A 27426-nucleotide genomic window follows, 5' to 3' on the forward strand; every position below is an offset into this window, starting at 1 on the left:
AATTGGCCTCCCCCTTACTCGACTTTCCCCTCTCCAGTCCATCCTTAATGCAGCAGCCAGGGTTGTCCATCTAGCTAATCGTTACTCGGACGCGTCCGCTCTTTGCCAGTCGTTACACTGGCTGCCTACAGGATACAATTCAAAGTACTTGTTCTCAAGTGCGGCACCCCCTTACATCTCCTCCCTCATTTCGGTCTATCCGCCTAACTGACCTCTGCGCTCTGCAAATGGCTTTCGACTAACCTCTGCACTAATCCGTACCTCCCAATCCCGACTCCAAGACTTCTCCCGCGCTGTTATGACCCCAATGGCGAGGGTCATAACATGAGAAAATGAGAGAGAAAAAAAAAAAAACTCAGAATTTTCTTTCTTATAATCCCGCTTCTGCAATGCATTTAACATTTAATACTGGCCTGGCAAACTGTTATGACCCCAATGGCGAGGGTCTCAGAGATATCTGCAAGTCTGCGAAGTACAAAAATCCAGCTCATAGGGCAGTGGTAACTGGATTGACCATATATCTACTCCTAATGCCAACACTAGAAGTAGCCGGGGAACATGCCTACATTGGTCGCTAGATGTCTCGCGCCAGCCGGAGAGCTAACTACCCCTAGAAGAGGAAAACAAAGACCTCTCTTGCCTCCAGAGAAAAGACCCCAAAAGTTGGATACAAGCCCCCCACAAATAATAACGGTGAGGTAAGAGGAAATGACAAACACAGAGATGAACTAGGTTTAGCAAAGAGAGGCCCACTTACTAATAGCAGAATGTAGTAAGATAACTTATATGGTCAACAAAAACCCTATCAAAAATCCACACTGGAGATTCAAGAACCCCCGAACCGTCTAACGGCCCGGGGGGAGAACTCCAGCCTCCCTAGAGCTTCCAGCAAGGATAGGTTACAGATTATGTACAAGCTGGACAAAAATGCAAACAAAAACAAATAGCAAAAAGCAAGAAAGCAGACTTAGCTTAATCAAGCAGGAACCAGGATCAGTAGACAAGAGCACTACAGATTAGCTCTGATATCAACGTTGCCAGGCATAGAACTGAAGGTCCAGGGAGCTTATATAGCAACACCCCTGTCCTAACGACCCAGGTGAGCATACAAGGGATGAATGACATACCCAGAGTCAAATCACTAGTAGCCACTAGAGGGAGCCAAAAGGTAAATTCACAACAGTACCCCCCCCTTAGTGAGGGGTCACCGAACCCTCACCAAGACCACCAGGGCGATCAGGATGAGCGGCGTGAAAGGCACAAACTAAATCGGCCGCATGCACATCAGAGGCGACCACCCAGGAATTATCCTCCTGACCATAGCCCTTCCACTTGACCAGGTACTGAAGCCTCCGCCTGGAGAGACGAGAATCTAAGATCTTCTCCACCATGTACTCCAACTCGCCCTCAACCAACACCGGAGCAGGAGGCTCAGCAGAAGGAACCACAGGCACAACGTACCGCCGCAACAAGGACCTATGAAATACGTTGTGAATGGCAAACGACACCGGAAGATCCAGGCGAAAGGATACAGGATTAATGATTTCCAATATCTTGTAAGGACCAATGAAGCGAGGCTTAAATTTGGGAGAGGAGACCTTCATAGGAACAAATCGAGAAGACAGCCATACCAAATCCCCAACGCGAAGTCGGGGACCCACACCGCGGCGGCGGTTGGCAAAACGCTGAGCCTTCTCCTGTGACAACTTCAAGTTGTCCACCACATGACTCCAGATCCGCTGCAACCTATCCACCACAGAATCCACCCCAGGACAGTCAGAAGGCTCCACATGTCCCGAGGAAAAACGAGGATGGAAACCAGAGTTGCAGAAAAATGGCGAAACCAAGGTGGCGGAACTAGCCCGATTATTAAGGGCAAATTCAGCCAACGGCAAGAAGGTCACCCAATCATCCTGATCAGAAGAGACAAAACACCTCAAATAAGCCTCCAGAGTCTGATTATTTCGCTCCGTTTGTCCGTTAGTCTGGGGATGGAAAGCGGACGAAAACGACAAATCAATGCCCATCCTACCACAAAAGGATCGCCAGAACCTGGAAACAAACTGGGATCCTCTGTCCGACACAATATTCTCAGGAATGCCGTGCAAACGAACCACGTTCTGGAAGAACACAGGAACCAGATCAGAAGAGGAAGGCAGCTTAGGTAAAGGAACCAGATGGACCATCTTGGAGAAACGATCACATATCACCCAGATGACAGACATGCCCTGAGACACCGGAAGATCCGAAATGAAATCCATAGAGATGTGTGTCCAAGGTCTCTTCGGGACAGGCAAGGGCAAGAGCAACCCGCTGGCATGAGAACAGCAAGGCTTAGCTCGAGCACAAGTACCACAGGACTGCACAAATGACCGCACATCCCTTGACAAGGAAGGCCACCAAAAGGACCTGGCCACCAGATCTCTGGTGCCAAAAATTCCCGGGTGCCCTGCCAACACTGAGGAATGAACCTCAGAAATGACTCTGCTGGTCCATTTAGCAGGCACAAACAATCTCAGGTGGACAAGAGTCAGGCCTACCAGCCTGAAATCTCTGCAACACACGTCGCAGATCTGGAGAAATAGCAGACAAGATAACTCCCTCCTTAAGAATACCCACAGGTTCAGCGACTCCAGGAGCATCAGGCACAAAGCTCCTAGACAGAGCATCGGCCTTCACATTCTTAGAACCTGGTAAATACGAGACCACAAAGTCAAAACGGGAGAAAAACAATGACCAGCGGGCCTGTCTAGGATTCAGGCGTTTAGCAGACTCGAGATACATCAGATTTTTGTGATCAGTCAAGACCACCACACGATGCTTAGCACCCTCGAGCCAATGACGCCACTCCTCAAATGCCCACTTCATGGCCAACAACTCCCGATTGCCCACATCATAATTTCGCTCTGCCGGCGAAAACTTCCTAGAGAAAAAGGCACAAGGTCTCATAGTAGAGCAACCAGGGCCTCTCTGCGACAAAACGGCCCCTGCCCCAATCTCCGAAGCATCCACCTCAACCTGAAAGGGAAGTGAGACGTCAGGCTGGCACAAAACAGGCGCCGAAGTAAACCGGCGTTTCAACTCCTGGAAAGCCTCCACGGCAGCAGGAGCCCAGTTAGCTACATCAGAGCCTTTCTTGGTCATATCTGTCAGCGGTTTAACAACGCTAGAGAAATTTGCGATAAAACGACGGTAGAAGTTAGCAAAACCCAAGAACTTCTGAAGACTCTTAACTGACAAGGGTTGAGTCCAATCATGAATAGCTCGGACCTTGACTGGATCCATCTCCACAGCAGAAGGGGAAAAAATGAACCCCAAAAAGGGAACCTTCTGTACACCAAAGAGACACTTTGAGCCTTTTACAAACAAAGAATTTTCACGCAAAATCTCAAAAACCATCCTGACCTGCTCCACATGCGAGTCCCAATCATCAGAAAAAAACAGAATATCATCCAGATAAACAATCAAAAATTTATCCAGATACTTCCGGAAAATGTCATGCATGAAGGACTGAAAAACTGAAGGTGCATTAGAGAGCCCAAATGGCATCACCAAGTACTCAAAATGACCTTCGGGCGTATTGAATGCGGTTTTCCATTCATCGCCCTGCCTAATGCGCACAAGGTTGTACGCACCACGAAGGTCTATCTTGGTGAACCACTTGGCACCTTTAATCCGGGCAAACAAATCTGACAACAGCGGCAAAGGATACTGAAATTTGACAGTGATCTTATTTAAAAGCCGATAGTCAATACAAGGCCTCAAAGATCCGTCCTTTTTGGCCACAAAAAAGAATCCCGCACCAAGAGGGGAAGAAGAAGGACGGATATGCCCCTTCTCAAGAGACTCCTTGATATATGAACGCATCGCGGTATGTTCAGGTACCGACAGATTAAACAGTCTCCCCTTAGGAAACTTACTGCCAGGAATCAAATCTATTGCACAGTCACATTCCCTATGAGGAGGCAGTGCACTGGACTTAGACTCGCTGAAGACATCCTGATAATCAGACAAATACGCCGGAACTTCCGAAGGCGTAGAAGAAGCAATAGACAAGGGCAGGGAATCTCCATGAATTCCATGGCAGCCCCAACTTGATACTGACATAGCCTTCCAGTCCAAGACTGGATTATGGGTCTGTAACCATGGCAAACCCAACACAACCAAATCATGCATTTTATGCAGAACAAGAAAACGTATTACCTCCCGATGTTCGGGAGTCATGCACATGGTAACCTGTGTCCAAAACTGCGGTTTATTTTTTGCCAATGGCGTAGAATCAATACCCCTAAGAGGGATAGGATTTTCCAATGGCTCCAGAACAAATCCGCAGCGCTTGGCAAATGACAGATCCATAAGGCTCAGGGCAGCACCTGAGTCCACAAACGCCATGACAGGATACGATGACAGTGAGCAAATCAAAGTTACAGATAGAATAAATTTAGGTTGCAAATTACCAATGGTGACCGGACTAACAACCTTAGTAAGACGTTTAGAGCATGCTGAGATAACATGTGTAGAATCACCACAGTAGTAACACAAGCCATTCTGACGTCTATGAATTTTCCGCTCATTTCTAGTCAGGATTCTATCACATTGCATTAAATCAGGTGCCTGTTCAGACAACACCATGAGGGAATTTGCGGTTTTGCGCTCCCGCAACCGCCGGTCGATTTGAATAGCCAGGGCCATAGAATCATTCAGACTTGTGGGAATGGGAAAACCCACCATCACATTCTTAATGGCTTCAGAAAGGCCATTTCTAAAATTTGCAGCCAATGCACACTCGTTCCACTGGGTCAGCACGGACCATTTCCGAAATTTTTGGCAATACACTTCAGCCTCGTCCTGGCCCTGAGACATAGCCAGCAAGGCTTTTTCTGCCTGAATCTCAAGATTGGGTTCCTCATAAAGCAAACCGAGCGCCAGAAAAAACGCCTCAATGTCAGCCAATGCCGGATCTCCTGGCGCCAGCGAGAAGGCCCAATCCTGAGGGTCGCCCCGTAAAAAAGAAATAACAATTTTTACTTGCTGAGCGGAGTCTCCAGATGAACAGGGTCTCAGAGACAAAAACAATTTACAATTATTCCTGAAATTTCTAAATTTAAATCGGTCTCCGGAAAACAGTTCAGGAATCGGTATCTTAGGTTCTGACATAGGATTTCTGGTAACATAATCTTGTATGCCCTGCACACGAGCAGCAAGCTGGTCCACACTTGTAATCAAGGTCTGAACATTCATGTCTGCAGCAAACACAAGCCACTCAGAGGTAAAGGGGAAAAGAAAAAAAAAAATGAGAGAGAAAAAAAAAAAACTCAGAATTTTCTTTCTTATAATCCCACTTCTGCAATGCATTTAACATTTAATACTGGCCTGGCAAACTGTTATGACCCCAATGGCGAGGGTCTCAGAGATATCTGCAAGTCTGCGAAGTACAAAAATCCAGCTCATAGGGCAGTGGTAACTGGATTGACCATATATCTACTCCTAATGCCAACACTAGAAGTAGCCGGGGAACATGCCTACATTGGTCGCTAGATGTCTCGCGCCAGCCGGAGAGCTAACTACCCCTAGAAGAGGAAAACAAAGACCTCTCTTGCCTCCAGAGAAAAGACCCCAAAAGTTGGATACAAGCCCCCCACAAATAATAACGGTGAGGTAAGAGGAAATGACAAACACAGAGATGAACTAGGTTTAGCAAAGAGAGGCCCACTTACTAATAGCAGAATGTAGTAAGATAACTTATATGGTCAACAAAAACCCTATCAAAAATCCACACTGGAGATTCAAGAACCCCCGAACCGTCTAACGGCCCGGGGGGAGAACTCCAGCCTCCCTAGAGCTTCCAGCAAGGATAGGTTACAGATTATGTACAAGCTGGACAAAAATGCAAACAAAAACAAATAGCAAAAAGCAAGAAAGCAGACTTAGCTTAATCAAGCAGGAACCAGGATCAGTAGACAAGAGCACTACAGATTAGCTCTGATATCAACGTTGCCAGGCATAGAACTGAAGGTCCAGGGAGTTTATATAGCAACACCCCTGTCCTAACGACCCAGGTGAGCATACAAGGGATGAATGACATACCCAGAGTCAAATCACTAGTAGCCACTAGAGGGAGCCAAAAGGTAAATTCACAACACCGCGCTTCGCCAATCCTCTGGAATGCTCTACCCCAAGATATTAGGACCATCCACAATTTACATAGTTTTAGGCGCTCCCTCACAATACATTTGTTCAGAGCGGCCTATCACGTTCCCTAATCAAAGTCATTTTATGTTTGTGTGTGTGTGTGTGTGTGTGTGTAGCCCATTCACTATCTCCACCTACCCCCCACCCCCTGAAGATGGCTGGACCATCATTGTAAATACATCATTGTAAATACACACCTGTACTTTGTATCTGCCCCACCTCATTGTAGATTGTAAGCTCTCACGAGCAGGGTCGTCTTATTTTGCTTTAATTATTGTATTGCTAACGTTATTACTTATGACTGTTGTGTTTGAAACTGTTAAGCTGTAAAGTGCTGCGGAATATGTTGGCGTTATATAAATAAAGATTATTGTTATTATTATTTCACTGTTGTTAAGGAATATCTATCTGCAGTCTGGGGCTGCCCTGTTTATTTAATAAAAGATAGGGCATCCTCAGACCAGGGATTTTTCTAAATATAAGTTTTTATCAAAGTGCTCAGAAGGAACCTTACCCCCCCCCCAAGAAACCCCAACTTTCTAGCAAAAGTTAGGCTTGAACTTTTGTGCTTGGAATCCCTGCATGCAGAGAGGGATCCCGCAACCCCCAACGGCCCCATTCACAATGAAAGAGTGAGATTTTGCACTAAGCCAGCGTTGCTGCGTATTTTACTATGGTGTTACTGAACAGTAACATCATTACTGTGGTTACCATTCAGTAACATCTTGGTAACGTATGAGCAGGACATGGTTAGTGTAATGAGGGAGATCTCGCTCTCTCACTGAGCAAGAAAGTTCTGGGATCCCTCTCTGCATGCTGGGATCCCACACCCAGAGAGTTCAAGCTACAATTTTGCTAGAAATTCAGGCCCTTTTGCAGATGCCACTTTCCCTAAAATAGGGGAGAAAATACTTCCTGACCCCTATTGATAGCAAGCAAACTTAATTCCGTGGATTAGCATCCCATCTCCAAAAATCTATTACTCATGAACTGTAAAATAATATTTTTTTAAGAAAAGCTTTCAGGCCCTCTTTGTACTTATTTAGTGAATCAACCATTACAAGTTTTGGTAGAGAGTTCCATAATCTCAATGCTTCTACTGTAAAGCATCACCATGTGTGATGATAGTGAAAACATCTTTCCTGTAACATAGAGGATGCCGCCGTGTCAGCGTTGCAGGGTTTTGTGTAAAAAGATATATACAGTATTTATATATTTGTACATTATAATTAGATCGCCTCTAAGCTGTCTTTTTTCCAAGCAGAATGAGCCCGAGATTGATAACCAGTCTTAGCACTGTAGTCCACCCAGTCCCTGTATAACAGTTGGTTTCCTCTGCTCAAATGCCTGACATTACATTCATCTATATTATTCTGCAATTGCCATTTCTCGCCTAAACCTTCCAGCTTCCTTAAATCCATTTGTAATATTAAATTACCCTCCGTGGTGTTGATTACCTTGCACAGCTTAGTATTATCTGCAAATATTAAAATTCTTTTCTATTTGCCCTCAACAAGGTCTTTAATACATTTTAAAAAAGAAGTGGGCCCAATACTGACCCCTGTGATACCTTTTATTGAATGCATTTGAAAAGTCTTGATACACAACATCCACATCCTTAAGCTGGCTCATTCTGGAACTCATGTCACTGTAGAAGCTGATCAAATTAAACTGACAGGAGTGATCTTTCATAAAACCATGATGCTGGGTTATGGAGTTATTTTCACAGATACACTCCAGGAAAATCATCTCTAATAAATCCATAGCATAGGGCATAACTTACTAATCACTGGGGGTCCAAACACTAGGACTAGTATTGATCTCAAGAACATGGCTTCAGAACCCGGGAACCAAGTTCTCCAAACAGATCCCCTTGTTGAAAGGAGCTGAGTTGTAAACGCTTGACCTCCACTCTGTTCATTGTCTATATCATTGTCAGAGAAAGGTTATATGTGCTCCCCATTTCCAGCAGTTCCATATACAATTAATGGAGTAGAGGTTATGTATGTGCACCTCTGCTCCATTCAAGACTGCTGTATACAAAGCTTTGGGGGTTTCAGAGCCCATTTTTTGGGATTGCTGAAGGTCACAGAGTTCATACCGCTAGTGATCAGTACATTTTCCCCTATCCTCTGGATAACTTACAATCTTGGAAAATAACTCTTTAATCTTATAGGCCTATAGATACTCAATGTTTGACCCCTTTTTAAATATTGGAATCACATGAGCCAGTCCTATGGAAAAGATTAAGTTGTTATGGACTTGTTAAATATTATAAATAATTGGCCGTCGTAACAAGATACTTAATTCTTGCAGAACTCAGGGCTGTATGCCATCAGGATCCTGGTGCTTTCACGATTTTAGTGGGTTACGCATCTTGATGGGTTAAGCTGATGACATTTAATAGAGAATTTGTGGTTTTCCTAAACATGTCAGGTGTTATTGGATTTTCCTGTGCAAATATTGTAGTGATTAAGGCCTTTCCCTCATCCTCTTCCACCATTTTACACAAATTACTATTGAGGGAGCCAACACTATAATTTTTTAGTCTCATTATTTATGCAATTGAAGATTATTTTTACTTCTTTGGCAATGAGTCTTTCTGTCTTAGTCTTTACTGCCTTCATTATATTTATTATTATTTAAACAATTATTTTTTGTCCAGATGTTGACTGGATGTCTGGATATCTGTGGCTTGTTTCTCCCAGCTAGGAGCCTACATGATCAGCCTTTATTGTTGGGTAAATTACTGTCCACTCTTATCCATGTTGCAGGGACTTTGAAGTGTTTTACTATGGCCAACCAGATCAATGGATGCCAGCGATTTTCCAGGGCCAGGAGACACACTATAGAGCTCATGTTTGTACTAATACGGGATCATATTTCCTCTAAATCAACGCCAATGGGGTGATATTGTAACTAACAGAACCCCTTTAGTGAAGGTATTGCACATATTTTAATGGAGTCATTTGGTATAAAAAATACATACCCTTTGTTGCAAAAATGGTAGGAGGCACCCATTTGGCACCCACATTTATTATAGAGGAGGTGCTACAAAGGTTGTTTCTTGCTATGGCGGACCCGACGTGTCTGTTTATTGTAAGAATAGCTCACTGCATTGCCATTTTACCCCTTCAATGTTACTGCAAGGATGAAGAACACTTGATGCCAGGTTCTGACACAGATCAAAGCTAATTTCTGGGGTTTTTAGCAGCAGGCTCCCTATGATCTGCTTACTGTCGGAAAATGGTTGTAACCAAAGTGATGTGTAATATGTTGGTGTTTTACAAATTAAGTTATTACTATTATACCGTAATTATTATAGCAATATTATTATGATATGGGTCTATTAACATTGCATTTGCAATGTACATTGGAAACTGTTGTGAATTTGGATTCTGGGCTCCCCCGGTGGCTACTGGTGGAATTGAACTGGTGTCTTCATCTTCTCTGTTCACCTGTTCCCATCAAGATGTGGGAGTCGCTATATAGCCTTGCTGCTCTGTTAGTTGCTTGCCGGTCAACAATGTTATCAGAAGCCTCTCTGTGCTTGTTCCTGCTCCTAGACAACTACTAGATAAGTTGGACTCTTGTCCATGTTTGTTTTTGCATTTTTGTTCCAGTTCACAGCTGTAGTTTCGTTACTGTGTCTGGAAAGCTCTTGTGAACAGGAATTGCCACTCTGGTGTTATGAGTTAATGCCAGAGTTTTAAAGTAATTTCTGGATGGTGTTTTTGATAGGGTTTTCAGCTGACCATGAAAGTGTCCTTTCTGTCTTCTGCTATGTAGTAAGTGGACCTCAAATTTGCTAAACCTATTTTCATACTACGTTTGTTATTTCATCTCAACTCACCGCCAATACATGTGGGGGGCCTCTGTCTCCTTTCGGGGTATTTCTCTAGAGGTGAGCTAGGACTAATATTTTCCTCTGCTAGCTTTATTTAGTCCTCCGGCTGGTGCTGGGCATCTAGAATCAACGTAGGCATGCTACCCGGCCACTGCTAGTTGTGCGTTAGGTTTAGTTCATGGTCAGCTCAGTTCCCATCTTCCAAGAGCTAGTTCCTATATATGCTTATGCTATGTTCTCTTGCCATTGAGATCATGACAGTTTGACCGGCCAACAAAGTGTTAATTGTTTGGGCTGAAGCAGGAGAAAAAGAAGTGTTGAAGGGAAATTTTTTTTTTTCCCCCTCAGAGTTTTGCTGCCTAGCCCTTAATTGCTGTCTAGCTGCTTCTTACCTCCTCTTAACCCTTGAATGGCTCTGTGTCCACCTGTTTGTAATGGATCTTCAGAGTGTAACTGCAGGTTTGAATAATCTCGCCACGAAGGTACAAAATTTGCAAGATTTTGTTTGTCATGCACCTGTGTTGTGAATTCGGTTTGTGGGCTCCCCCGGTGGTCTGTTATGGTAGTGTCTCTTATGTGCCTTCCTCCATCTCTGATTACCTGTCGCCACCCTCTTGGGGAGTTTCCTATTTAAGGCTGCTTGGCTGTTAGTCACATGCCGGCCAACAATGTGCTAGTAGCATTCTGTTGCATTCACCTGCCTCAAGTTCCAGTTCAGCTAAGTTGAATTTTGTTTCTTGTTTTGCTATTTTTGTCCAGCTATCTGCAATGTGACTCTTCAGTGCTGGAAGCTCTTGTGGACAGAAAATTACTACTCCAGTGGCATGAGTTGTCACTGGAGTTTAAAGTAATTTCTGGATGGTGTTTTTGAATAGTGATTTTTAGGTCGACCGTGAAGTAACTCTTTCCTGTCCTTCTGCTATCTAGTAAGCGGACCTCACTGTGCTAAATCTGCTGTTCATCCTACGTATGTCATTTCCTCTGAACTCACCGTCAATATCTGTGGGGGCCTACTATCATCTTTTGGGGTTCCTCACTGGAGGTAAGGTAGGCCTGTATATTCCTCTTATAGGGGTAGTTAGATCTCCGGCTGGCGCGTGGTGTCTAGGGCATCGTAGGTACATTCCCCGGCTACTGTAAGTGTTGGGTCAGGTTCAGGTCACGGTCGACCTTAGTTTCCATCACCCGAGAGCTAGTCCGTTTTGTATTTTTTTCCCATGGTCATTGGGGTAACCATAACAGTTTGGCCGGCCTGTAAAAAATCTATGTGTTAAAATATGCACTAAAGTAGGAAGGAGAAGAAAAGGTTTTTTTTTTTTTCTGTGTTTGAAAGTGCACCTTAGTTTGATCATTTGTATTCCTTGCTTAAACTGCAGTCTTCAGCCTTTTTTTTTTTCTCCTCTCCTCTTAACCTCTGAATGCTTGGGTTACACCCATTTGAAACATGGATCCACAGAGTTTAGTTGCGGGTTTGAATAACCTTGCGACAAAAGTACAGAACCTACAAGATTTTGTTATACGTGCTCCAATGTCTGAACCTAAGATTCCTCTGCCTGAATACTTTACCGGAGACAGATCCCGGTTTTTGAGTTTCAGAGAAAATTGCAAATTGTTTTTGTCTCTGAGATCTCACTCTGCTGGTGATCAGACTCAACAAGTTAAAATTGTTATCTCTCTACTGCGCGGCGACCCACAAAGTTGGGCATTTGCATTATCGCCAGGGGATCCTGCGTTGTTAAATGTAGATGCGTTTTTTCAGGCTTTGGGGTTGCTTTATGAAGAACCTAATTTGGAGATTTTGGCTGAGAAAGCCTTGATAGCTCTTTCCCAAGGGCAAGATGAAGCTGAGATATACTGCCAGAAATTCCGTAAATGGTCGGTGCTTACTAAATGGAATGAGTGCGCTTTAGCAGCTAATTTCAGAGAAGGTCTCTCTGATGCCGTGAAGGATGTCATGGTGGGGTTCCCTGTGCCTACAGGTCTGAATGATGCCATGAAATTGGCTATCCAGATTGATCGGCGTTTGCGGGAGCGCAAATCTGTGCACCATATGGCGGTGTCTTCTGAGGAAAAATCTGTGCACCATATGGCGGTATCTTCTGAGCAAAAACCTGTGCACCATATGGCGGTGTCTTCTGAGCAAAGACCTGTGCACCATTTGGCGGTGACCTCTGAAAAGGCATTGGAGCATATGCAATGCGATCGTGTTTTGTCTAGAGGCGAACGTCAAAATTACAGGCGCAAAAATGGATTGTGCTTCTACTGTGGAGATCCAGCTCATGTTATATCAGCATGCTCTAAACGTATAAATAAGGTTGATAAAAAGGTTGATAAATCTTTTTCTACAGGTACCTTGCAGTCAAAATTTCTTTTGTCCGTGACATTGATTTGTACCTTATCATCTGTGACTGTGAATGCTTATGTGGATTCTGGCGCCGCTCTGAGTCTCATGGATTGGTCCTTTGCCAAGCGTTGTGGGTTTGATTTGGAGCCGTTGGAAGTTTCTATTCCCCTGAAGGGTATTGATCCTACACCTTTGGCTAGCAATAAACCACAATATTGGACACAAGTGACTATGCGTCTTACCCCAGACCATCAGGAGATTATTCGTTTCCTTGTATTATATAACCTACATGATGTCTTAGTGCTTGGATTACCATGGTTACAGATTCATAATCCCGTCTTGGACTGGAAATCTATGTCTGTGTTGAGCTGGGGATGTCGGGGTATTCATGGGGATGCACCTTTGGTTCCTATTTCTTCATCTACTCCCTCTGAGATCCCAGCATTTCTGTCAGATTTTTATGATGTCTTTCAAGAGCCTAAAGTTGATTCTCTCCCTCCCCACAGAGAGTGTGACTGCGCTATTGAATTGATCCCCGGTAGTAAGTTTCCTAAGGGTCGCTTGTTTAATTTGTCTGTACCTGAACATACTGCTATGCGGGAGTATATCAGAGAATCCTTGGAAAAGGGTCATATTCGCCCCTCGTTGTCTCCACTAGGGGCAGGATTTTTCTTTGTAGGTAAAAAGGATGGTTCATTGAGACCTTGTATCGACTATCGACTTTTGAATAAGATTACAGTTAAATACCAGTACCCGTTACCTTTACTGACTGATCTGTTTGCTCGCATAAAAGGGGCTAAGTGGTTCACTAAGATCGATCTACGTGGTGCGTATAATTTGGTGCGGATTAAGCAGGGGGATGAGTGGAAGACCGCATTTAATACGCCTGAAGGCCATTTTGAGTATTTGGTAATGCCTTTCGGTCTCGCAAATGCCCCTTCCGTTTTTCAGTCCTTTATGCACGATATTTTCCGTGAATATCTGGATAAGTTTATGATTGTGTATTTGGATGATATTCTTGTTTTTTCGGAGGACTGGGAATCTCACGTTCAACAGGTCAGGAGAGTTTTTCAGGTTTTGCGAGCTAATTCTCTTTTTGTAAAGGGCTCAAAGTGTAGTTTTGGAGTTCAGAGAATTTCCTTTTTGGGATATATTTTTTCCCCTTCATCTATGGAGATGGACCCTGTCAAGGTCCAGGCTATTTGTGATTGGATGCAACCTACTTCTTTGAAGAGTCTGCAAAAGTTCTTGGGTTTTGCTAATTTCTATCGCCGATTTATAGCGGGTTTTTCTGCCATTGCTAAACCTTTGACTGATTTGACCAAAAAGGGTGCTGATGTTGCTAATTGGTCCTCTGCGGCTGTGGAGGCCTTTCAAGAGCTTAAGCGCCGCTTTTCTTCCGCTCCTGTGTTGCGCCAACCTGATGTGTTACTTCCGTTCCAGGTTGAGGTGGATGCTTCGGAGATCGGAGCAGGTGCAGTTTTGTCGCAGAAAGATCCTGACTGCTCAGTAATGAGACCATGTGCGTTTTTCTCCCGAAAGTTTTCGCCCGCTGAGCGAAATTATGATGTGGGAAATCGGGAACTTCTGGCCATGAAGTGGGCGTTTGAGGAGTGGCGTCATTGGCTTGAGGGTGCTAGACACCAGGTGGTGGTCCTCACTGACCACAAGAATCTAATTTATCTTGAGTCGGCCAGGCGTCTGAATCCTAGACAGGCGCGCTGGTCGTTGTTTTTCTCCCGATTTAACTTTGTGGTGTCATATCTGCCTGGGTCCAAGAATGTGAAGGCGGATGCCCTCTCTAGGAGTTTTGAGCCTGACTCGCCTGGTGATTCCGAACCTACCGGCATCCTGAAGGATGGGGTGATATTGTCAGCTGTCTCCCCAGACCTGCGGCGTTCTTTGCAGGAGTTTCAGGTGGATAGGCCTGATCGCTGTCCGCCTGGTAGACTGTTTGTCCCTGATGATTGGACCAGTAGAGTTATCTCGGAGGTTCATTCTTCCGCGTTGACAGGTCATCCTGGAATTTTTGGCACCAGGGATTTGGTGTCTAGGTCCTTCTGGTGGCCTTCTTTGTCTCGAGATGTGCGCATGTTTGTGCAGTCTTGTGATGTTTGTGCTCGGGCCAAGCCCTGCTGTTCTAGGGCCAGTGGGTTGTTGTTGCCCTTGCCTATTCCTAAGAGGCCTTGGACGCACATCTCTATGGACTTTATTTCTGACCTTCCGGTTTCTCGTAGGATGTCTGTCATCTGGGTGATTTGTGACCGTTTTTCCAAGATGGTTCATTTGGTACCTTTACCCAAATTGCCCTCCTCCTCTGAGTTGGTTCCTCTATTTTTTCAGAATGTGGTGCGTTTGCATGGTATTCCTGAGAATATAGTGTCTGACAGGGGTACTCAGTTTGTGTCTAGATTTTGGCGGACGTTCTGTGCCAGGATGGGTATCGATTTGTCTTTTTCGTCTGCATTCCATCCTCAGACTAATGGCCAGACTGAGCGTACTAATCAGACCTTGGAGACTTACTTGAGGTGTTTTGTGTCCGCTGATCAGGATGATTGGCTTGACTTTTTGCCATTGGCAGAGTTTGCCCTTAACAATCGGGCTAGTTCTGCCACTTTGGTTTCTCCATTTTTTTGTAATTCAGGGTTTCACCCTCGGTTTTCGTCCGGTCAATTGGAGTCTTCGGATTGTCCTGGAGTGGATGCTGTGGTTGATAGGATGCATCAGATTTGGGGACAGGTTGTGGACAATCTGAAGTTGTCCCAGGAGAAGACTCAACAGTTCACTAATCGTCATCGGCGTATTGGTCCTCGTCTTTGTGTTGGGGACCTGGTGTGGCTGTCTTCTCGATTTGTTCCTATGAAGGTCTCGTCTCCTAAGTTTAAGCCTCGGTTTATCGGCCCTTATAGGATTCTGGAGGTTCTTAATCCTGTGTCCTTTCGTTTGGACCTCCCAGCATCTTTTAATATCCATAATGTTTTCCATCGGTCATTATTGCGGAGGTATGAGGTACCGGTTGTTCCTTCTGCTGATCCACCTGCTCCTGTGTTGGTTGAGGGTGAATTGGAGTATGTGGTGGAAAAGATCTTGGACTCCCGTGTTTCCAGACGGAAACTTCAGTATCTGGTTAAGTGGAAAGGTTATGGCCAGGAGGATAATTCTTGGGTGACAGCATCCGATGTTCATGCTCCCGATTTGGTTCGTGCATTTCATAGTGCTCATCCAGGTCGCCCTGGTGGTTCTGGTGAGGGTTCGGTGCCCCCTCCTTAAGGGGGGGGTACTGTTGTGAATTCGGTTTGTGGGCTCCCCCGGTGGTCTGTTATGGTAGTGTCTCTTATGTGCCTTCCTCCATCTCTGATTACCTGTCGCCACCCTCTTGGGGAGTTTCCTATTTAAGGCTGCTTGGCTGTTAGTCACATGCCGGCCAACAATGTGCTAGTAGCATTCTGTTGCATTCACCTGCCTCAAGTTCCAGTTCAGCTAAGTTGAATTTTGTTTCTTGTTTTGCTATTTTTGTCCAGCTATCTGCAATGTGACTCTTCAGTGCTGGAAGCTCTTGTGGACAGAAAATTACTACTCCAGTGGCATGAGTTGTCACTGGAGTTTAAAGTAATTTCTGGATGGTGTTTTTGAATAGTGATTTTTAGGTCGACCGTGAAGTAACTCTTTCCTGTCCTTCTGCTATCTAGTAAGCGGACCTCACTGTGCTAAATCTGCTGTTCATCCTACGTATGTCATTTCCTCTGAACTCACCGTCAATATCTGTGGGGGCCTACTATCATCTTTTGGGGTTCCTCACTGGAGGTAAGGTAGGCCTGTATATTCCTCTTATAGGGGTAGTTAGATCTCCGGCTGGCGCGTGGTGTCTAGGGCATCGTAGGTACATTCCCCGGCTACTGTAAGTGTTGGGTCAGGTTCAGGTCACGGTCGACCTTAGTTTCCATCACCCGAGAGCTAGTCCGTTTTGTATTTTTTTCCCATGGTCATTGGGGTAACCATAACACACCTGTATCTGAGCCGAGAATTCCTTTGCCGGAATTTTTCTCGGGGAATAGATCCGGGTTTCAGAATTTTCGAAATAATTGCAAATTATTTTTGTCCCTGAAATCTCGCTCTGCCGGAGACCCTGCACAGCAGGTCAGGATTGTGATTTCCTTGCTCCGGGGCGACCCTCAAGACTGGGCTTTTTCATTGACACCAGGGGATCCTGCGTTGCTCAATGTGGATGCGTTTTTTCTGGCCTTGGGGTTGCTTTATGACGAACCTCATTTGGAGCTTCAGGCAGAAAAAACTTTGATGTCCCTATCTCAGGGGCAAGATGAAGCGGAAATTTACTGCCAAAGATTCCGTAAATGGTCTGTGCTTACTCAGTGGAATGAGTGCGCCCTGGCGGCGACTTTCAGAGAGGGTCTCTCTGATGCCATTAAGGATGTTATGGTGGGGTTCCCTGTGCCTGCGGGTCTGAATGAGTCCATGACAATGGCTATTCAGATCGATAGGCGTTTGCGGGAGCGCAAACCAGTGCACCATCTGGCGGTGTCCACTGAGAAGTCGCCAGAGAGTATGCAGTGTGATAGAATTCTGTCCCGAAGCGAGCGGCAGAATTTTAGACGGAAAAATGGGTTGTGTTTCTATTGTGGTGATTCTACTCATGTTATATCAGCATGCTCTAAGCGCACTAAAAAGCTTGGTAAATCTGTTTCCATTTGCACCTTACCGTCTAAATTTATTCTATCTGTGACCCTGATTTGCTCTTTGTCATCTATTACCACGGACGCCTATGTCGACTCTGGCGCCGCTTTGAGTCTTATGGATTGGTCCTTTGCCAAACGCTGTGGGTATGATTTAGAGCCTTTGGAGACTCCTATTCCTCTGAAGGGGATTGACTCCACCCCATTGGCTAATAATAAACCACAATACTGGACACAAGTAACTATGCGTATTAATCCGGATCACCAGGAGATTATTCGCTTTCTGGTGCTGTATAATCTACATGATGATTTGGTGCTAGGATTGCCTTGGCTGCAATCTCACAACCCAGTCCTCGACTGGAGAGCTATGTCTGTGTTGAGCTGGGGATGTAAGGGGGCTCATGGGGATGTACCTGTGGTTTCCATTTCATCATCCATTCCCTCTGAAATTCCTGAGTTCCTGTCTGACTATCGTGACGTCTTTGAAGAATCCAAGCTTGGTTCGTTACCTCCGCACCGAGAGTGCGATTGTGCCATAGATTTAATCCCGGGTAGTAAATACCCAAAGGGTCGTTTATTTAATCTGTCTGTGCCTGAACATGCTGCTATGCTAGAATATATAAAGGAGTCCTTGGAAAAGGGACATATTCGTCCATCGTCATCTCCCTTAGGAGCCGTTTTTTTCTTTGTGTCAAAAAAAGACGGCTCTTTGAGACCATGTATTGATTATCGGCTTTTGAATAAAATCACTGTTAAATATCAATACCCATTGCCGTTGCTGACTGATTTGTTTGCTCGCATAAAGGGGGCCAAGTGGTTCTCTAAGATTGACCTTCGTGGGGCGTATAATTTGGTGCGAATCAGGCAGGGGGATGAGTGGAAAACCGCATTTAATACGCCCGAGGGCCACTTTGAGTATTTAGTGATGCCTTTTGGTCTTTCTAATGCTCCGTCAGTTTTCCAGTCCTTTATGCATGATATTTTTCGCGATTATTTGGATAAATTTATGATTGTGTATCTGGATGATATTCTGATTTTTTCGGATGACTGGGACTCTCATGTCCAGCAAGTCAGGAGGGTTTTTCAGGTTTTGCGGTCTAATTCTTTGTGTGTGAAGGGTTCTAAGTGTGTTTTTGGGGTACAGAGGATTTCCTTTTTGGGATATATTTTTTCCCCCTCTTCCATTGAAATGGATCCTGTCAAGGTTCAAGCTATTTGTGATTGGACGCAGCCCTCTTCTCTTAAGAGTCTTCAGAAATTTTTGGGCTTTGCTAACTTTTATCGTCGATTTATTGCTGGTTTTTCGGATATTGCTAAGCCATTGACCGATTTGACTAAGAAGGGTGCTGATGTTGCTGATTGGTCCCCTGATGCTGTGGAGGCCTTTCGGGAGCTTAAGCGCCGTTTTTCCTCTGCCCCTGTGTTGCGTCAGCCTGATGTTGCTCTACCTTTTCAGGTTGAGGTCGACGCTTCTGAGATCGGAGCTGGGGCAGTGTTGTCGCAGAAAAGTTCTGATTGCTCCGTGATGAGGCCTTGTGCCTTCTTTTCCCGTAAATTTTCGCCCGCTGAGCGGAATTATGATGTTGGGAATCGGGAGCTTTTGGCCATGAAGTGGGCTTTTGAGGAGTGGCGCCATTGGCTTGAGGGGGCCAGACATCAGGTGGTGGTATTGACTGACCACAAAAATTTGATTTATCTGGAGACCGCCAGGCGCCTGAATCCTAGACAGGCGCGCTGGTCATTATTTTTCTCTCGGTTTAATTTTGTGGTGTCATACCTACCGGGTTCTAAGAATGTTAAGGCGGATGCCCTTTCTAGGAGTTTTGAGCCTGACTCGCCTGGTAACTCTGAGCCCACAGGTATCCTTAAGGATGGAGTGGTATTGTCAGCCGTTTCTCCAGACCTGCGGCGGGCCTTGCAGGAGTTTCAGGCGGATAGACCTGATCGTTGCCCACCTGATAAACTGTTTGTTCCTGATGATTGGACCAGTAGAGTCATCTCTGAGGTTCATTCTTCTGCGTTGGCAGGTCATCCTGGCATTTTTGGTACCAGGGATTTGGTGGCAAGGTCCTTCTGGTGGCCTTCCCTGTCACGAGATGTGCGAGGCTTTGTGCAGTCTTGTGACGTTTGTGCTCGGGCCAAGCCTTGTTGTTCTCGGGCTAGTGGATTATTGTTGCCCTTGCCTATTCCTAAGAGGCCTTGGACGCACATCTCGATGGATTTTATTTCAGATCTGCCTGTTTCTCAGAAGATGTCTGTCATCTGGGTGGTGTGTGACCGTTTTTCTAAGATGGTCCATTTGGTTCCTCTGCCCAAGTTACCTTCTTCTTCCGAGTTGGTTCCTCTGTTTTTTCAAAATGTTGTTCGTTTGCATGGTATTCCTGAGAATATCGTTTCTGACAGAGGGACCCAATTCGTGTCTAGATTTTGGCGGGCATTCTGTGCTAGGATGGGCATAGATTTATCTTTTTCGTCCGCCTTCCATCCTCAGACGAATGGCCAGACCGAGCGGATTAATCAGACCCTGGAGACATATCTGAGGTGTTTTGTGTCTGCTGACCAGGATGATTGGGTTGCTTTTTTGCCATTGGCGGAGTTCGCTCTCAATAATCGGGCCAGCTCTGCCACTTTGGTGTCCCCGTTTTTCTGTAATTCGGGGTTTCATCCTCGATTTTCCTCTGGTCAGGTGGAATCTTCGGATTGTCCTGGAGTGGATGCTGTGGTGGAGAGATTGCATCAGATCTGGGGGCAGGTGGTGGACAATTTGAGGTTGTCCCAGGAGAAGACTCAGCTTTTTGCCAACCGCCACCGTCGTGTTGGTCCTCGGCTTTCTGTTGGGGATTTGGTGTGGTTGTCTTCTCGTTTTGTCCCTATGAGGGTCTCTTCTCCTAAGTTTAAGCCTCGGTTTATCGGCCCGTATAAGATATTGGAGATTCTTAACCCTGTTTCCTTCCGTTTGGACCTCCCTGCATCCTTTTCTATTCATAACGTTTTTCATCGGTCATTATTGCGCAGGTATGAGGTACCGGTTGTGCCTTCCGTTGAGCCTCCTGCTCCGGTGTTGGTTGAGGGTGAGTTGGAGTACGTTGTGGAGAAAATCTTAGACTCTCGTGTTTCCAGACGGAGGCTCCAGTATCTGGTCAAGTGGAGGGGATACGGCCAGGAGGATAATTCTTGGGTGAATGCATCTGATGTTCATGCCTCCGATCTGGTTCGTGCCTTTCATAGGGCCCATCCTGATCGCCCTGGTGGTTCTGGTGAGGGTTCGGTGCCCCCTCCTTGAGGGGGGGGTACTGTTGTGAATTTGGATTCTGGGCTCCCCCGGTGGCTACTGGTGGAATTGAACTGGTGTCTTCATCTTCTCTGTTCACCTGTTCCCATCAAGATGTGGGAGTCGCTATATAGCCTTGCTGCTCTGTTAGTTGCTTGCCGGTCAACAATGTTATCAGAAGCCTCTCTGTGCTTGTTCCTGCTCCTAGACAACTACTAGATAAGTTGGACTCTTGTCCATGTTTGTTTTTGCATTTTTGTTCCAGTTCACAGCTGTAGTTTCGTTACTGTGTCTGGAAAGCTCTTGTGAACAGGAATTGCCACTCTGGTGTTATGAGTTAATGCCAGAGTTTTAAAGTAATTTCTGGATGGTGTTTTTGATAGGGTTTTCAGCTGACCATGAAAGTGTCCTTTCTGTCTTCTGCTATGTAGTAAGTGGACCTCAAATTTGCTAAACCTATTTTCATACTACGTTTGTTATTTCATCTCAACTCACCGCCAATACATGTGGGGGGCCTCTGTCTCCTTTCGGGGTATTTCTCTAGAGGTGAGCTAGGACTAATATTTTCCTCTGCTAGCTTTATTTAGTCCTCCGGCTGGTGCTGGGCATCTAGAATCAACGTAGGCATGCTACCCGGCCACTGCTAGTTGTGCGTTAGGTTTAGTTCATGGTCAGCTCAGTTCCCATCTTCCAAGAGCTAGTTCCTATATATGCTTATGCTATGTTCTCTTGCCATTGAGATCATGACAGGAAACTATATGTACAAACATACATTGGCGTGGGTCAGCTGTGCAAACATGCTGCTTGTCAATATTAGGAATGCACCACCTATTGGTAAACAGGAAGCAGTGGAGCGGTGCGCTCCCTTTCAAACACATGAGAATCACTAGTAATTACATATTAGTAAGTACACTTATTAGACTGCATCTGAGATGATTGAAGAATCAGAGAATAAAGAGGAAGCTAAATTACCTGTGGCACCAGCGGTCAGGTCGATGACTGCCTGAATGGTATTATTTGTTTTCATGTTTCCTTGCTACACTGTTCCCTTTCTTCATGTAGAATATTTTAGTTCTGAAAAAAAAAGAACATTAGATGTCATACCAAAATAGCTACAGTGCGCCCACTTTAAAAACTTGGTTTTCAAAGGTGGTGCACTCATTTATTCTGAGCACTGTATATTTGTATCCCATCAACTTTAATAGAGAAAAAACAAACATTGCTCAATCCTTTCAATAAGCTATAAAATGTGTCTGTCACGCCGTTAACGGCGATAAAGGGGCAGGACGGCGTACTGGGGCCCGCACCTGTCCCTGCCACTATAAAGGGGCCCTGGCTTACCCTTATCTCAGGGGTACCTATAATGGTTAGGAGGCCTGAGCCGCCAGCGTATCCCTGTCTCCTGTGCAGGCCCTATCAGTGGCCCCCTCTCCCCCCCAGGGAGGAGGACTGCACAAGTGTATTAATATGACAAGTAAACAGGGTATGCAGACAAGGTAACTAAAATCTCAAACTCACCAAATGCTCACACAGCCACAGAGGAAACACAGAGAAGGGAAGAGGGGGAAAAAACTAGGAAGGAAAACATGTTTAACATGCAACCAAAACAGCAGACAACAATCTCCGTAGATAAACCTCCAAGCTCCTAACACCACCCTCCTTCCCACTTCAAGCCAGGCAGCAGAACTGATCACTGACAACAGTTGTAGTCAAGGCTGAGTCTATATAGGAGAGGAGATTATAAAAACCATTTCAACTGAGAGACCCAGCTCTCAGCAACTTCAGCAAAAAGGTTTAACTCCTGCTCTGCTGGCACAAGACAGCCAGGTCAGAATTCAGGAGAAGAGCTTCTGTTCACCATGTGTGAATGAGGCCCAGAGCGCTGCGGTTCTCTGGAACCTCTCTGTCGCGGTAGCCCCGTGACAGTGTCTCATTGGTCTTCAACTGTGACTAGAATATAGACAAATGTTATACGCAACTATTGTCCAAACATTTTGCTATATTTCAAAAGGTCATAATTGAATCAGCCAAAATCATTGTTGAGAAATCCCAAAAAGTGAGATAAAACCTGAAAACATTAGTATAAACTTAACACAAAAGAACACAGGAAATTAGGTGCAAAAACAAAAATCAAAACTTTAATCCAAAAACTAAGCCCAAAAATAATGACTATCCACTATTGACAGCTACTCATTGCAATAGTTTAGGTCAGGGGTCCCTAACTTTTGTTATTTTGAGAGTGACAATCAGCTCTCGTCCTAGTCACGTGACAGTACAGGCTGCAATCTGGAAAACATAGCTCTCGGGACCTGCGTCTCAACTGACAGAGAAAAGAGGAGAAGGGCTGTGACATTAGAAGAAATAAATCTTCTCCTTGGCTGACTGAGCATGGAGCACTTAGGGTGAAGAAAAAAATCGTTTGTGCTCAGTCAGCAAAGGAAATGATACATTTATTTTCCTGACACACCCTTGTCCTTTGCTCCTTGAGGTGTGTTTGCTTATGATACATCTCTTATATCAGTTTATTTGTTTATTTTACTAGTTTATATAGTGCAAAAAAATCCTACAACCATCATTATCACTGTCCCCATTGGGGCTCACAATCTAGATGTCATATCGGTATGTCTTTAGAGTGTGGGAGGAAACTGGAGTACTCAGAGGAAACCCACGCAAACACGGGGAGATCACACAAACTCCTGGCAGTTGTTGTCCTTGGTGGGATTTGAACCCAATCCCCAGTGCTGAAAAGAAACAGTACAGACTACTCAGTCACTGTGCTAACACAGGTCTCGAGAGCAGTGTTTCTTCAAACTACAGCACATCCGGACACATGATTAGGACAGCCTGTCATTTGAAAGACGTGACAGGGGCCATTTTATTACATTGCTAGAGAACCCATTTAAAAGCCAATTGTGTACTCCTTGAACGTTATGATTCCCTAAGTGTCCCATTATAAAGTAACAATGCCACAAGTGTCTACTTATAAAGTAAGTAAAGTTATAAAATAATAATGCCAAAAGTGTCCCATTATAGAGTAAAAATGGCCCAAGTGCTACCTTATAAAGTACTAAAGCCCCAAGTGCCATTTGTAAAATATTAATACCCAGAGTATCCTCTTATAAATTAATAATGCCACAAGTGTCCCCTTAAAAAGTGATAATGCCCCAAGAGTCTTCTTATAAAGTAATAATTTCCGAGTGCCCCATTATAAATTAGTAATTGCCAGAGGGCCATTTACATAGTAACAATGCCCAACTAATGTCCTTTAAAAAGTAATAACGCTCCTGAGTGCTCCCATAAAAAACAATAATACCCCCTGTGGATGATACAGTTGAGAGTGGCACTCACTAGTGCCATGAGCCACATGTCAGGGTCCTGCAAGGAACTGGTTAGGGACCCTTGGTAAAAGTGATTTGTGGTGTATCATGACTAATTTAATTTTACTGTACACAAAACCCATCCCCTAGCATCCTTGGGTCTTGTAAAAAATGGAATAGTCATGAATCATGATCCATCTCAGATTCGTAATTCACAGTTTGTGTCAAAATGAGGCATGATCTCAAACATGATAATTATTCACTGTGTTTTTTTCAGATATCCACTATTGATAAAAATGGTAGAAACAATACCATACTCTGATATCATTTGAGTATCTGGGTGCTCAGATGTGCTCGGTACTCATCGAGCATTAGCCAGTGTCCGAATTTGAAATTCAAATCCCCACAACGCATGTTTGGTGCCTGTTATGTAAGGAGATGACAGAGGCTGTCATATGCCTCCCCCTCTTTGTACAGCATTCCTATTAATTGTGTGCGGTTTCCTAATGTTTAGTACTGTTAAAGTGTTCATGTATTGCTGCTGTTTGTGTATAAGATAAGGGTTAGCATAGGATAATAGTGGGATTAGAATAGTGGGTTGCACACTTGAGATAGGGAATGAGAGTCTTAGAATAGATATAGTTAGTATAAGGGGTTTTCCAGACTGGGAGGAGTTGCAGATGGGCGAAGTACAGGACAACTACAGTCTGGAGCCTTCAAGGGTGTAAGGATGACCCTGCTTATAATTTTTGGCAGACTTTGCACTGTGCAGAACTTTTATGAGGGTAGAAGTACCACAACTATACTTTGTTAGGAATATTTGAATGAGATACTCAAGTTGGTGCCTTCAAGGGTGTATGGATGACCCAGCTTGTAATTGACAGGCTTTGCACTGTAGAGAACTTTTAAAAGTGTAGGAGTACCACAACTACACTTTTTTCAGAACATTTGAATGGGGTGCTACAGTTAGTGCCTTCAAGGGTGTAAGGATGGCCCTGCTTATTATTTTTGGCAGGCTTTGAACTGTGCAAAACTTTTATGAGTGTAGGAGTACCACAACTACAATGTGTTCTGAATATTTGAATGAGGGGTACTACAGTTGGAGCCTTCAAGGGTGTATGGATGACCCTGCTTGTAATTTTTGGCAGGCTTTGCACTATGCAGAATGTTTATGAGTGTAAGAGCACCACAGCTATACTTCTATACTTTGTTCACAATATTTGAATGAGGTGCTACAGGTGATGCCTTTAAGGGTGTATGGATGACTATGCTTGTAATTTTTGGCAGGCTTTGCACTGTGCAGAACCTTTATGAGTGTCGGAGTACCACAACTACACTTTGCTCTGAATATGTAAATGAGGGATACCACAGTTGGAGCCTTCAAGGGTGTATGGATGACCCTGCTTGTATTTTTTGGCAGGCTTTGCACTGTGCAGAACTTTTATGAGTGTAGGAGTACCACACCTAGACTTTGTTGTGAATATCTGAATGAGGTACTACAGTTGGAGCCTTCAAGGGTGTATGGATGACCCTGCTTGGAATTTTTGGCCAGCTGTGCAGTTAGTGCATAGCATTTATGAGTCTAGGAGTACCACTACATGACAATTTGAACAGAATTTGTATGAGGCCCTCCTTTATGTCTAATACAGGGTGTATCTGAGTCCCTCTTCCATCACATTTTTGGCAGCTCTTACTTCCTTCATAAATTACACTGACATTTCCAATTATTTTTATAAAAATGACAATTTTGGTTTACTTATTTTTTTAATCCTTTTTAAATGTTGCCCAAAGTCATTATACAGGAATTAATGTTGCTTAACATTTTTTTCCTATAACCTCCAATTCGTCATCAATTTTGAATGTTTTATTTTCAGCCCTTAAATTGGAGTAAAAGTGTGACGCCATTGTTCTCAGCAGCAAACTGGGAGTCAGAGATTCTTCAAGGGGTCTTCCCCAATACTTTTCTCCTTGCATTTAGCACTTCTTCCATCCATTTCAACATTTTCACTGCCCCCCAAACCTCCTTGTAGGGTCTGCTACAAAAATGCTTGCATTTCCTATTGATTCCCATTATACTCGTTACTCAAAACAAGCATCCGAGCACTAGGAAATGCTTGGTTTTAGTAACGAGCTTCCAACCATTTTAGTGCTCGCTCATCTCTACTGGTTAAAGTTCATAGATATAAAAAAAATAAAAGCCAAATATAAACCTAGGCCAACTTGACCGCTGGTAAATGACAGGGTCCAATACTTTCTGCAGATTACTAGTCTACATTTTGGTCCGTGTTCTACACAATACAATGTGTTGTATTCGAGATTTATGTATTGAGACTTCACTTATATATCTGATTTGACAGCCGAACACTGCTGCACACTGCACTATTATTGGCATTGAAATGAGGTAAACCTCAAAGAACCTCAATTACCCTGATTATGAGTCAGCACAATTGATCAGAATTGTGATGATCTGGCAAAGCTATGCGAAAGGAAGCCATTACACATGTGTGAGCAGAGCCTGTAGGACAAAGAACGTTGTATTAGGTTTCTAAAGAATCAGACATGGCACTAACAGTTTTTCTATGTGAGATGCCAATAGGTTGTTGGCAATGGTTGAACTTGTAACAAATCCTGTGAAAGGCCATATTCATTCTACCGAAGGAAAATAAGGTTTTAAAATAAAGTACTAGAACCCATCCATAATGCAATAAACGTCTACTTGCACATAAACTTGAAAGGGTTGACCAATTACTGTATATGCTATTGATGACCTATCTTTAAAATAGGTCATCAATATCAGATTGGTGGGGGTATCCACCCGCCAACAGAGCTAATAACAGCTGTCGGTGGGGGTGCCATGTGTCGGACCCCACCAATCTGATATTGATGACTGAATCCCAGGACAGGTCATCAATTTCATATGACCAAACAACCTCTTTAACAAAAGATTTTTTCATTTTTTAGCTGAAATCTTATGTCAGTTGCCTTGAAAAACAAATGGTCTGAGCTTAGAATATCAGTCTATTTCAGAATTCTTGAGAAAGTGGCCCAGAACTGTCTTCACTGTTTCATCTTTTATCTGGAGGGAGCTGTTTCATCATGTATCTTCATGAGCTTGGCTGCTCAAACTATTTTCAGGACATGGACAATACAGGAGACACCTACGTATATATCTTAAATGGATCAATATTGTGAAACCATGGACCTCAGGGAATTGTGTAACACATTCTGTCAGGTGACGTGTGAGTCAGATGTCAGGCCAGGTGACTGCAGCGTGACACAACCTTTACAGGGTGAACCAAAAGTAGGTGGACACTAGATGGAATAGGGTTTGTGTTAATTACTGTCCATCTACTTTTAGTTCCCCCTGTATATCCCATGATCTACTGTGCCTTTTTTCCTTTTTGCAGGACACAGTAGGTGTATTATTAAACTTGATTTTGGTCACACATTTTTCACCTTATTCAGAACCTGCTTTGTAGCCCAAACAAATTTCTCTCTATGCACACCATAGAGGTAGACCATGCAGCCACTGTGGGGAGAGGAGGCCCAGCTATTTCCTTTGGCACATCACCATTTTATTAATACATTATTAATATGTCATCACACACTTCCATCCTAAGACTTGCTGCCCTCTTTAGTTGTCTCCTACTCTTCCTTCTATGTGAGGAGGAAGGCACTGCCATCTGGTTTCACGGTCATTCATTTTCGAGTATTGCTGGGATTCTAGAGGAATACACTGCCCATAGCAAAGGGGAATACTTTGA

General features: G+C 44.2%; 1 protein-coding gene across 5 annotated transcripts in view; it reads right to left on the reverse strand.

Annotated features, from left to right (window-relative positions):
* LOC143818531 (mitochondrial ornithine transporter 1-like) overlaps positions 1-27426 on the reverse strand; it is a 64549-nt gene that overhangs the window by 9251 nt on the left and 27872 nt on the right. For all 5 annotated transcript variants that reach the window (XM_077299814.1, XM_077299812.1, XM_077299813.1 and 2 more), the window contains one exon: positions 21318-21419. In XM_077299814.1, the coding sequence (XP_077155929.1) occupies positions 21318-21372 (55 nt within the window). In that variant the 5' untranslated portion in view covers positions 21373-21419. The remainder of the gene's footprint in view (positions 1-21317; positions 21420-27426) is intronic.

The sequence above is a fragment of the Ranitomeya variabilis genome, chromosome 3 (genome assembly GCF_051348905.1).
Source record: "Ranitomeya variabilis isolate aRanVar5 chromosome 3, aRanVar5.hap1, whole genome shotgun sequence".
Lineage (NCBI taxonomy): Eukaryota > Metazoa > Chordata > Amphibia > Anura > Dendrobatidae > Ranitomeya > Ranitomeya variabilis.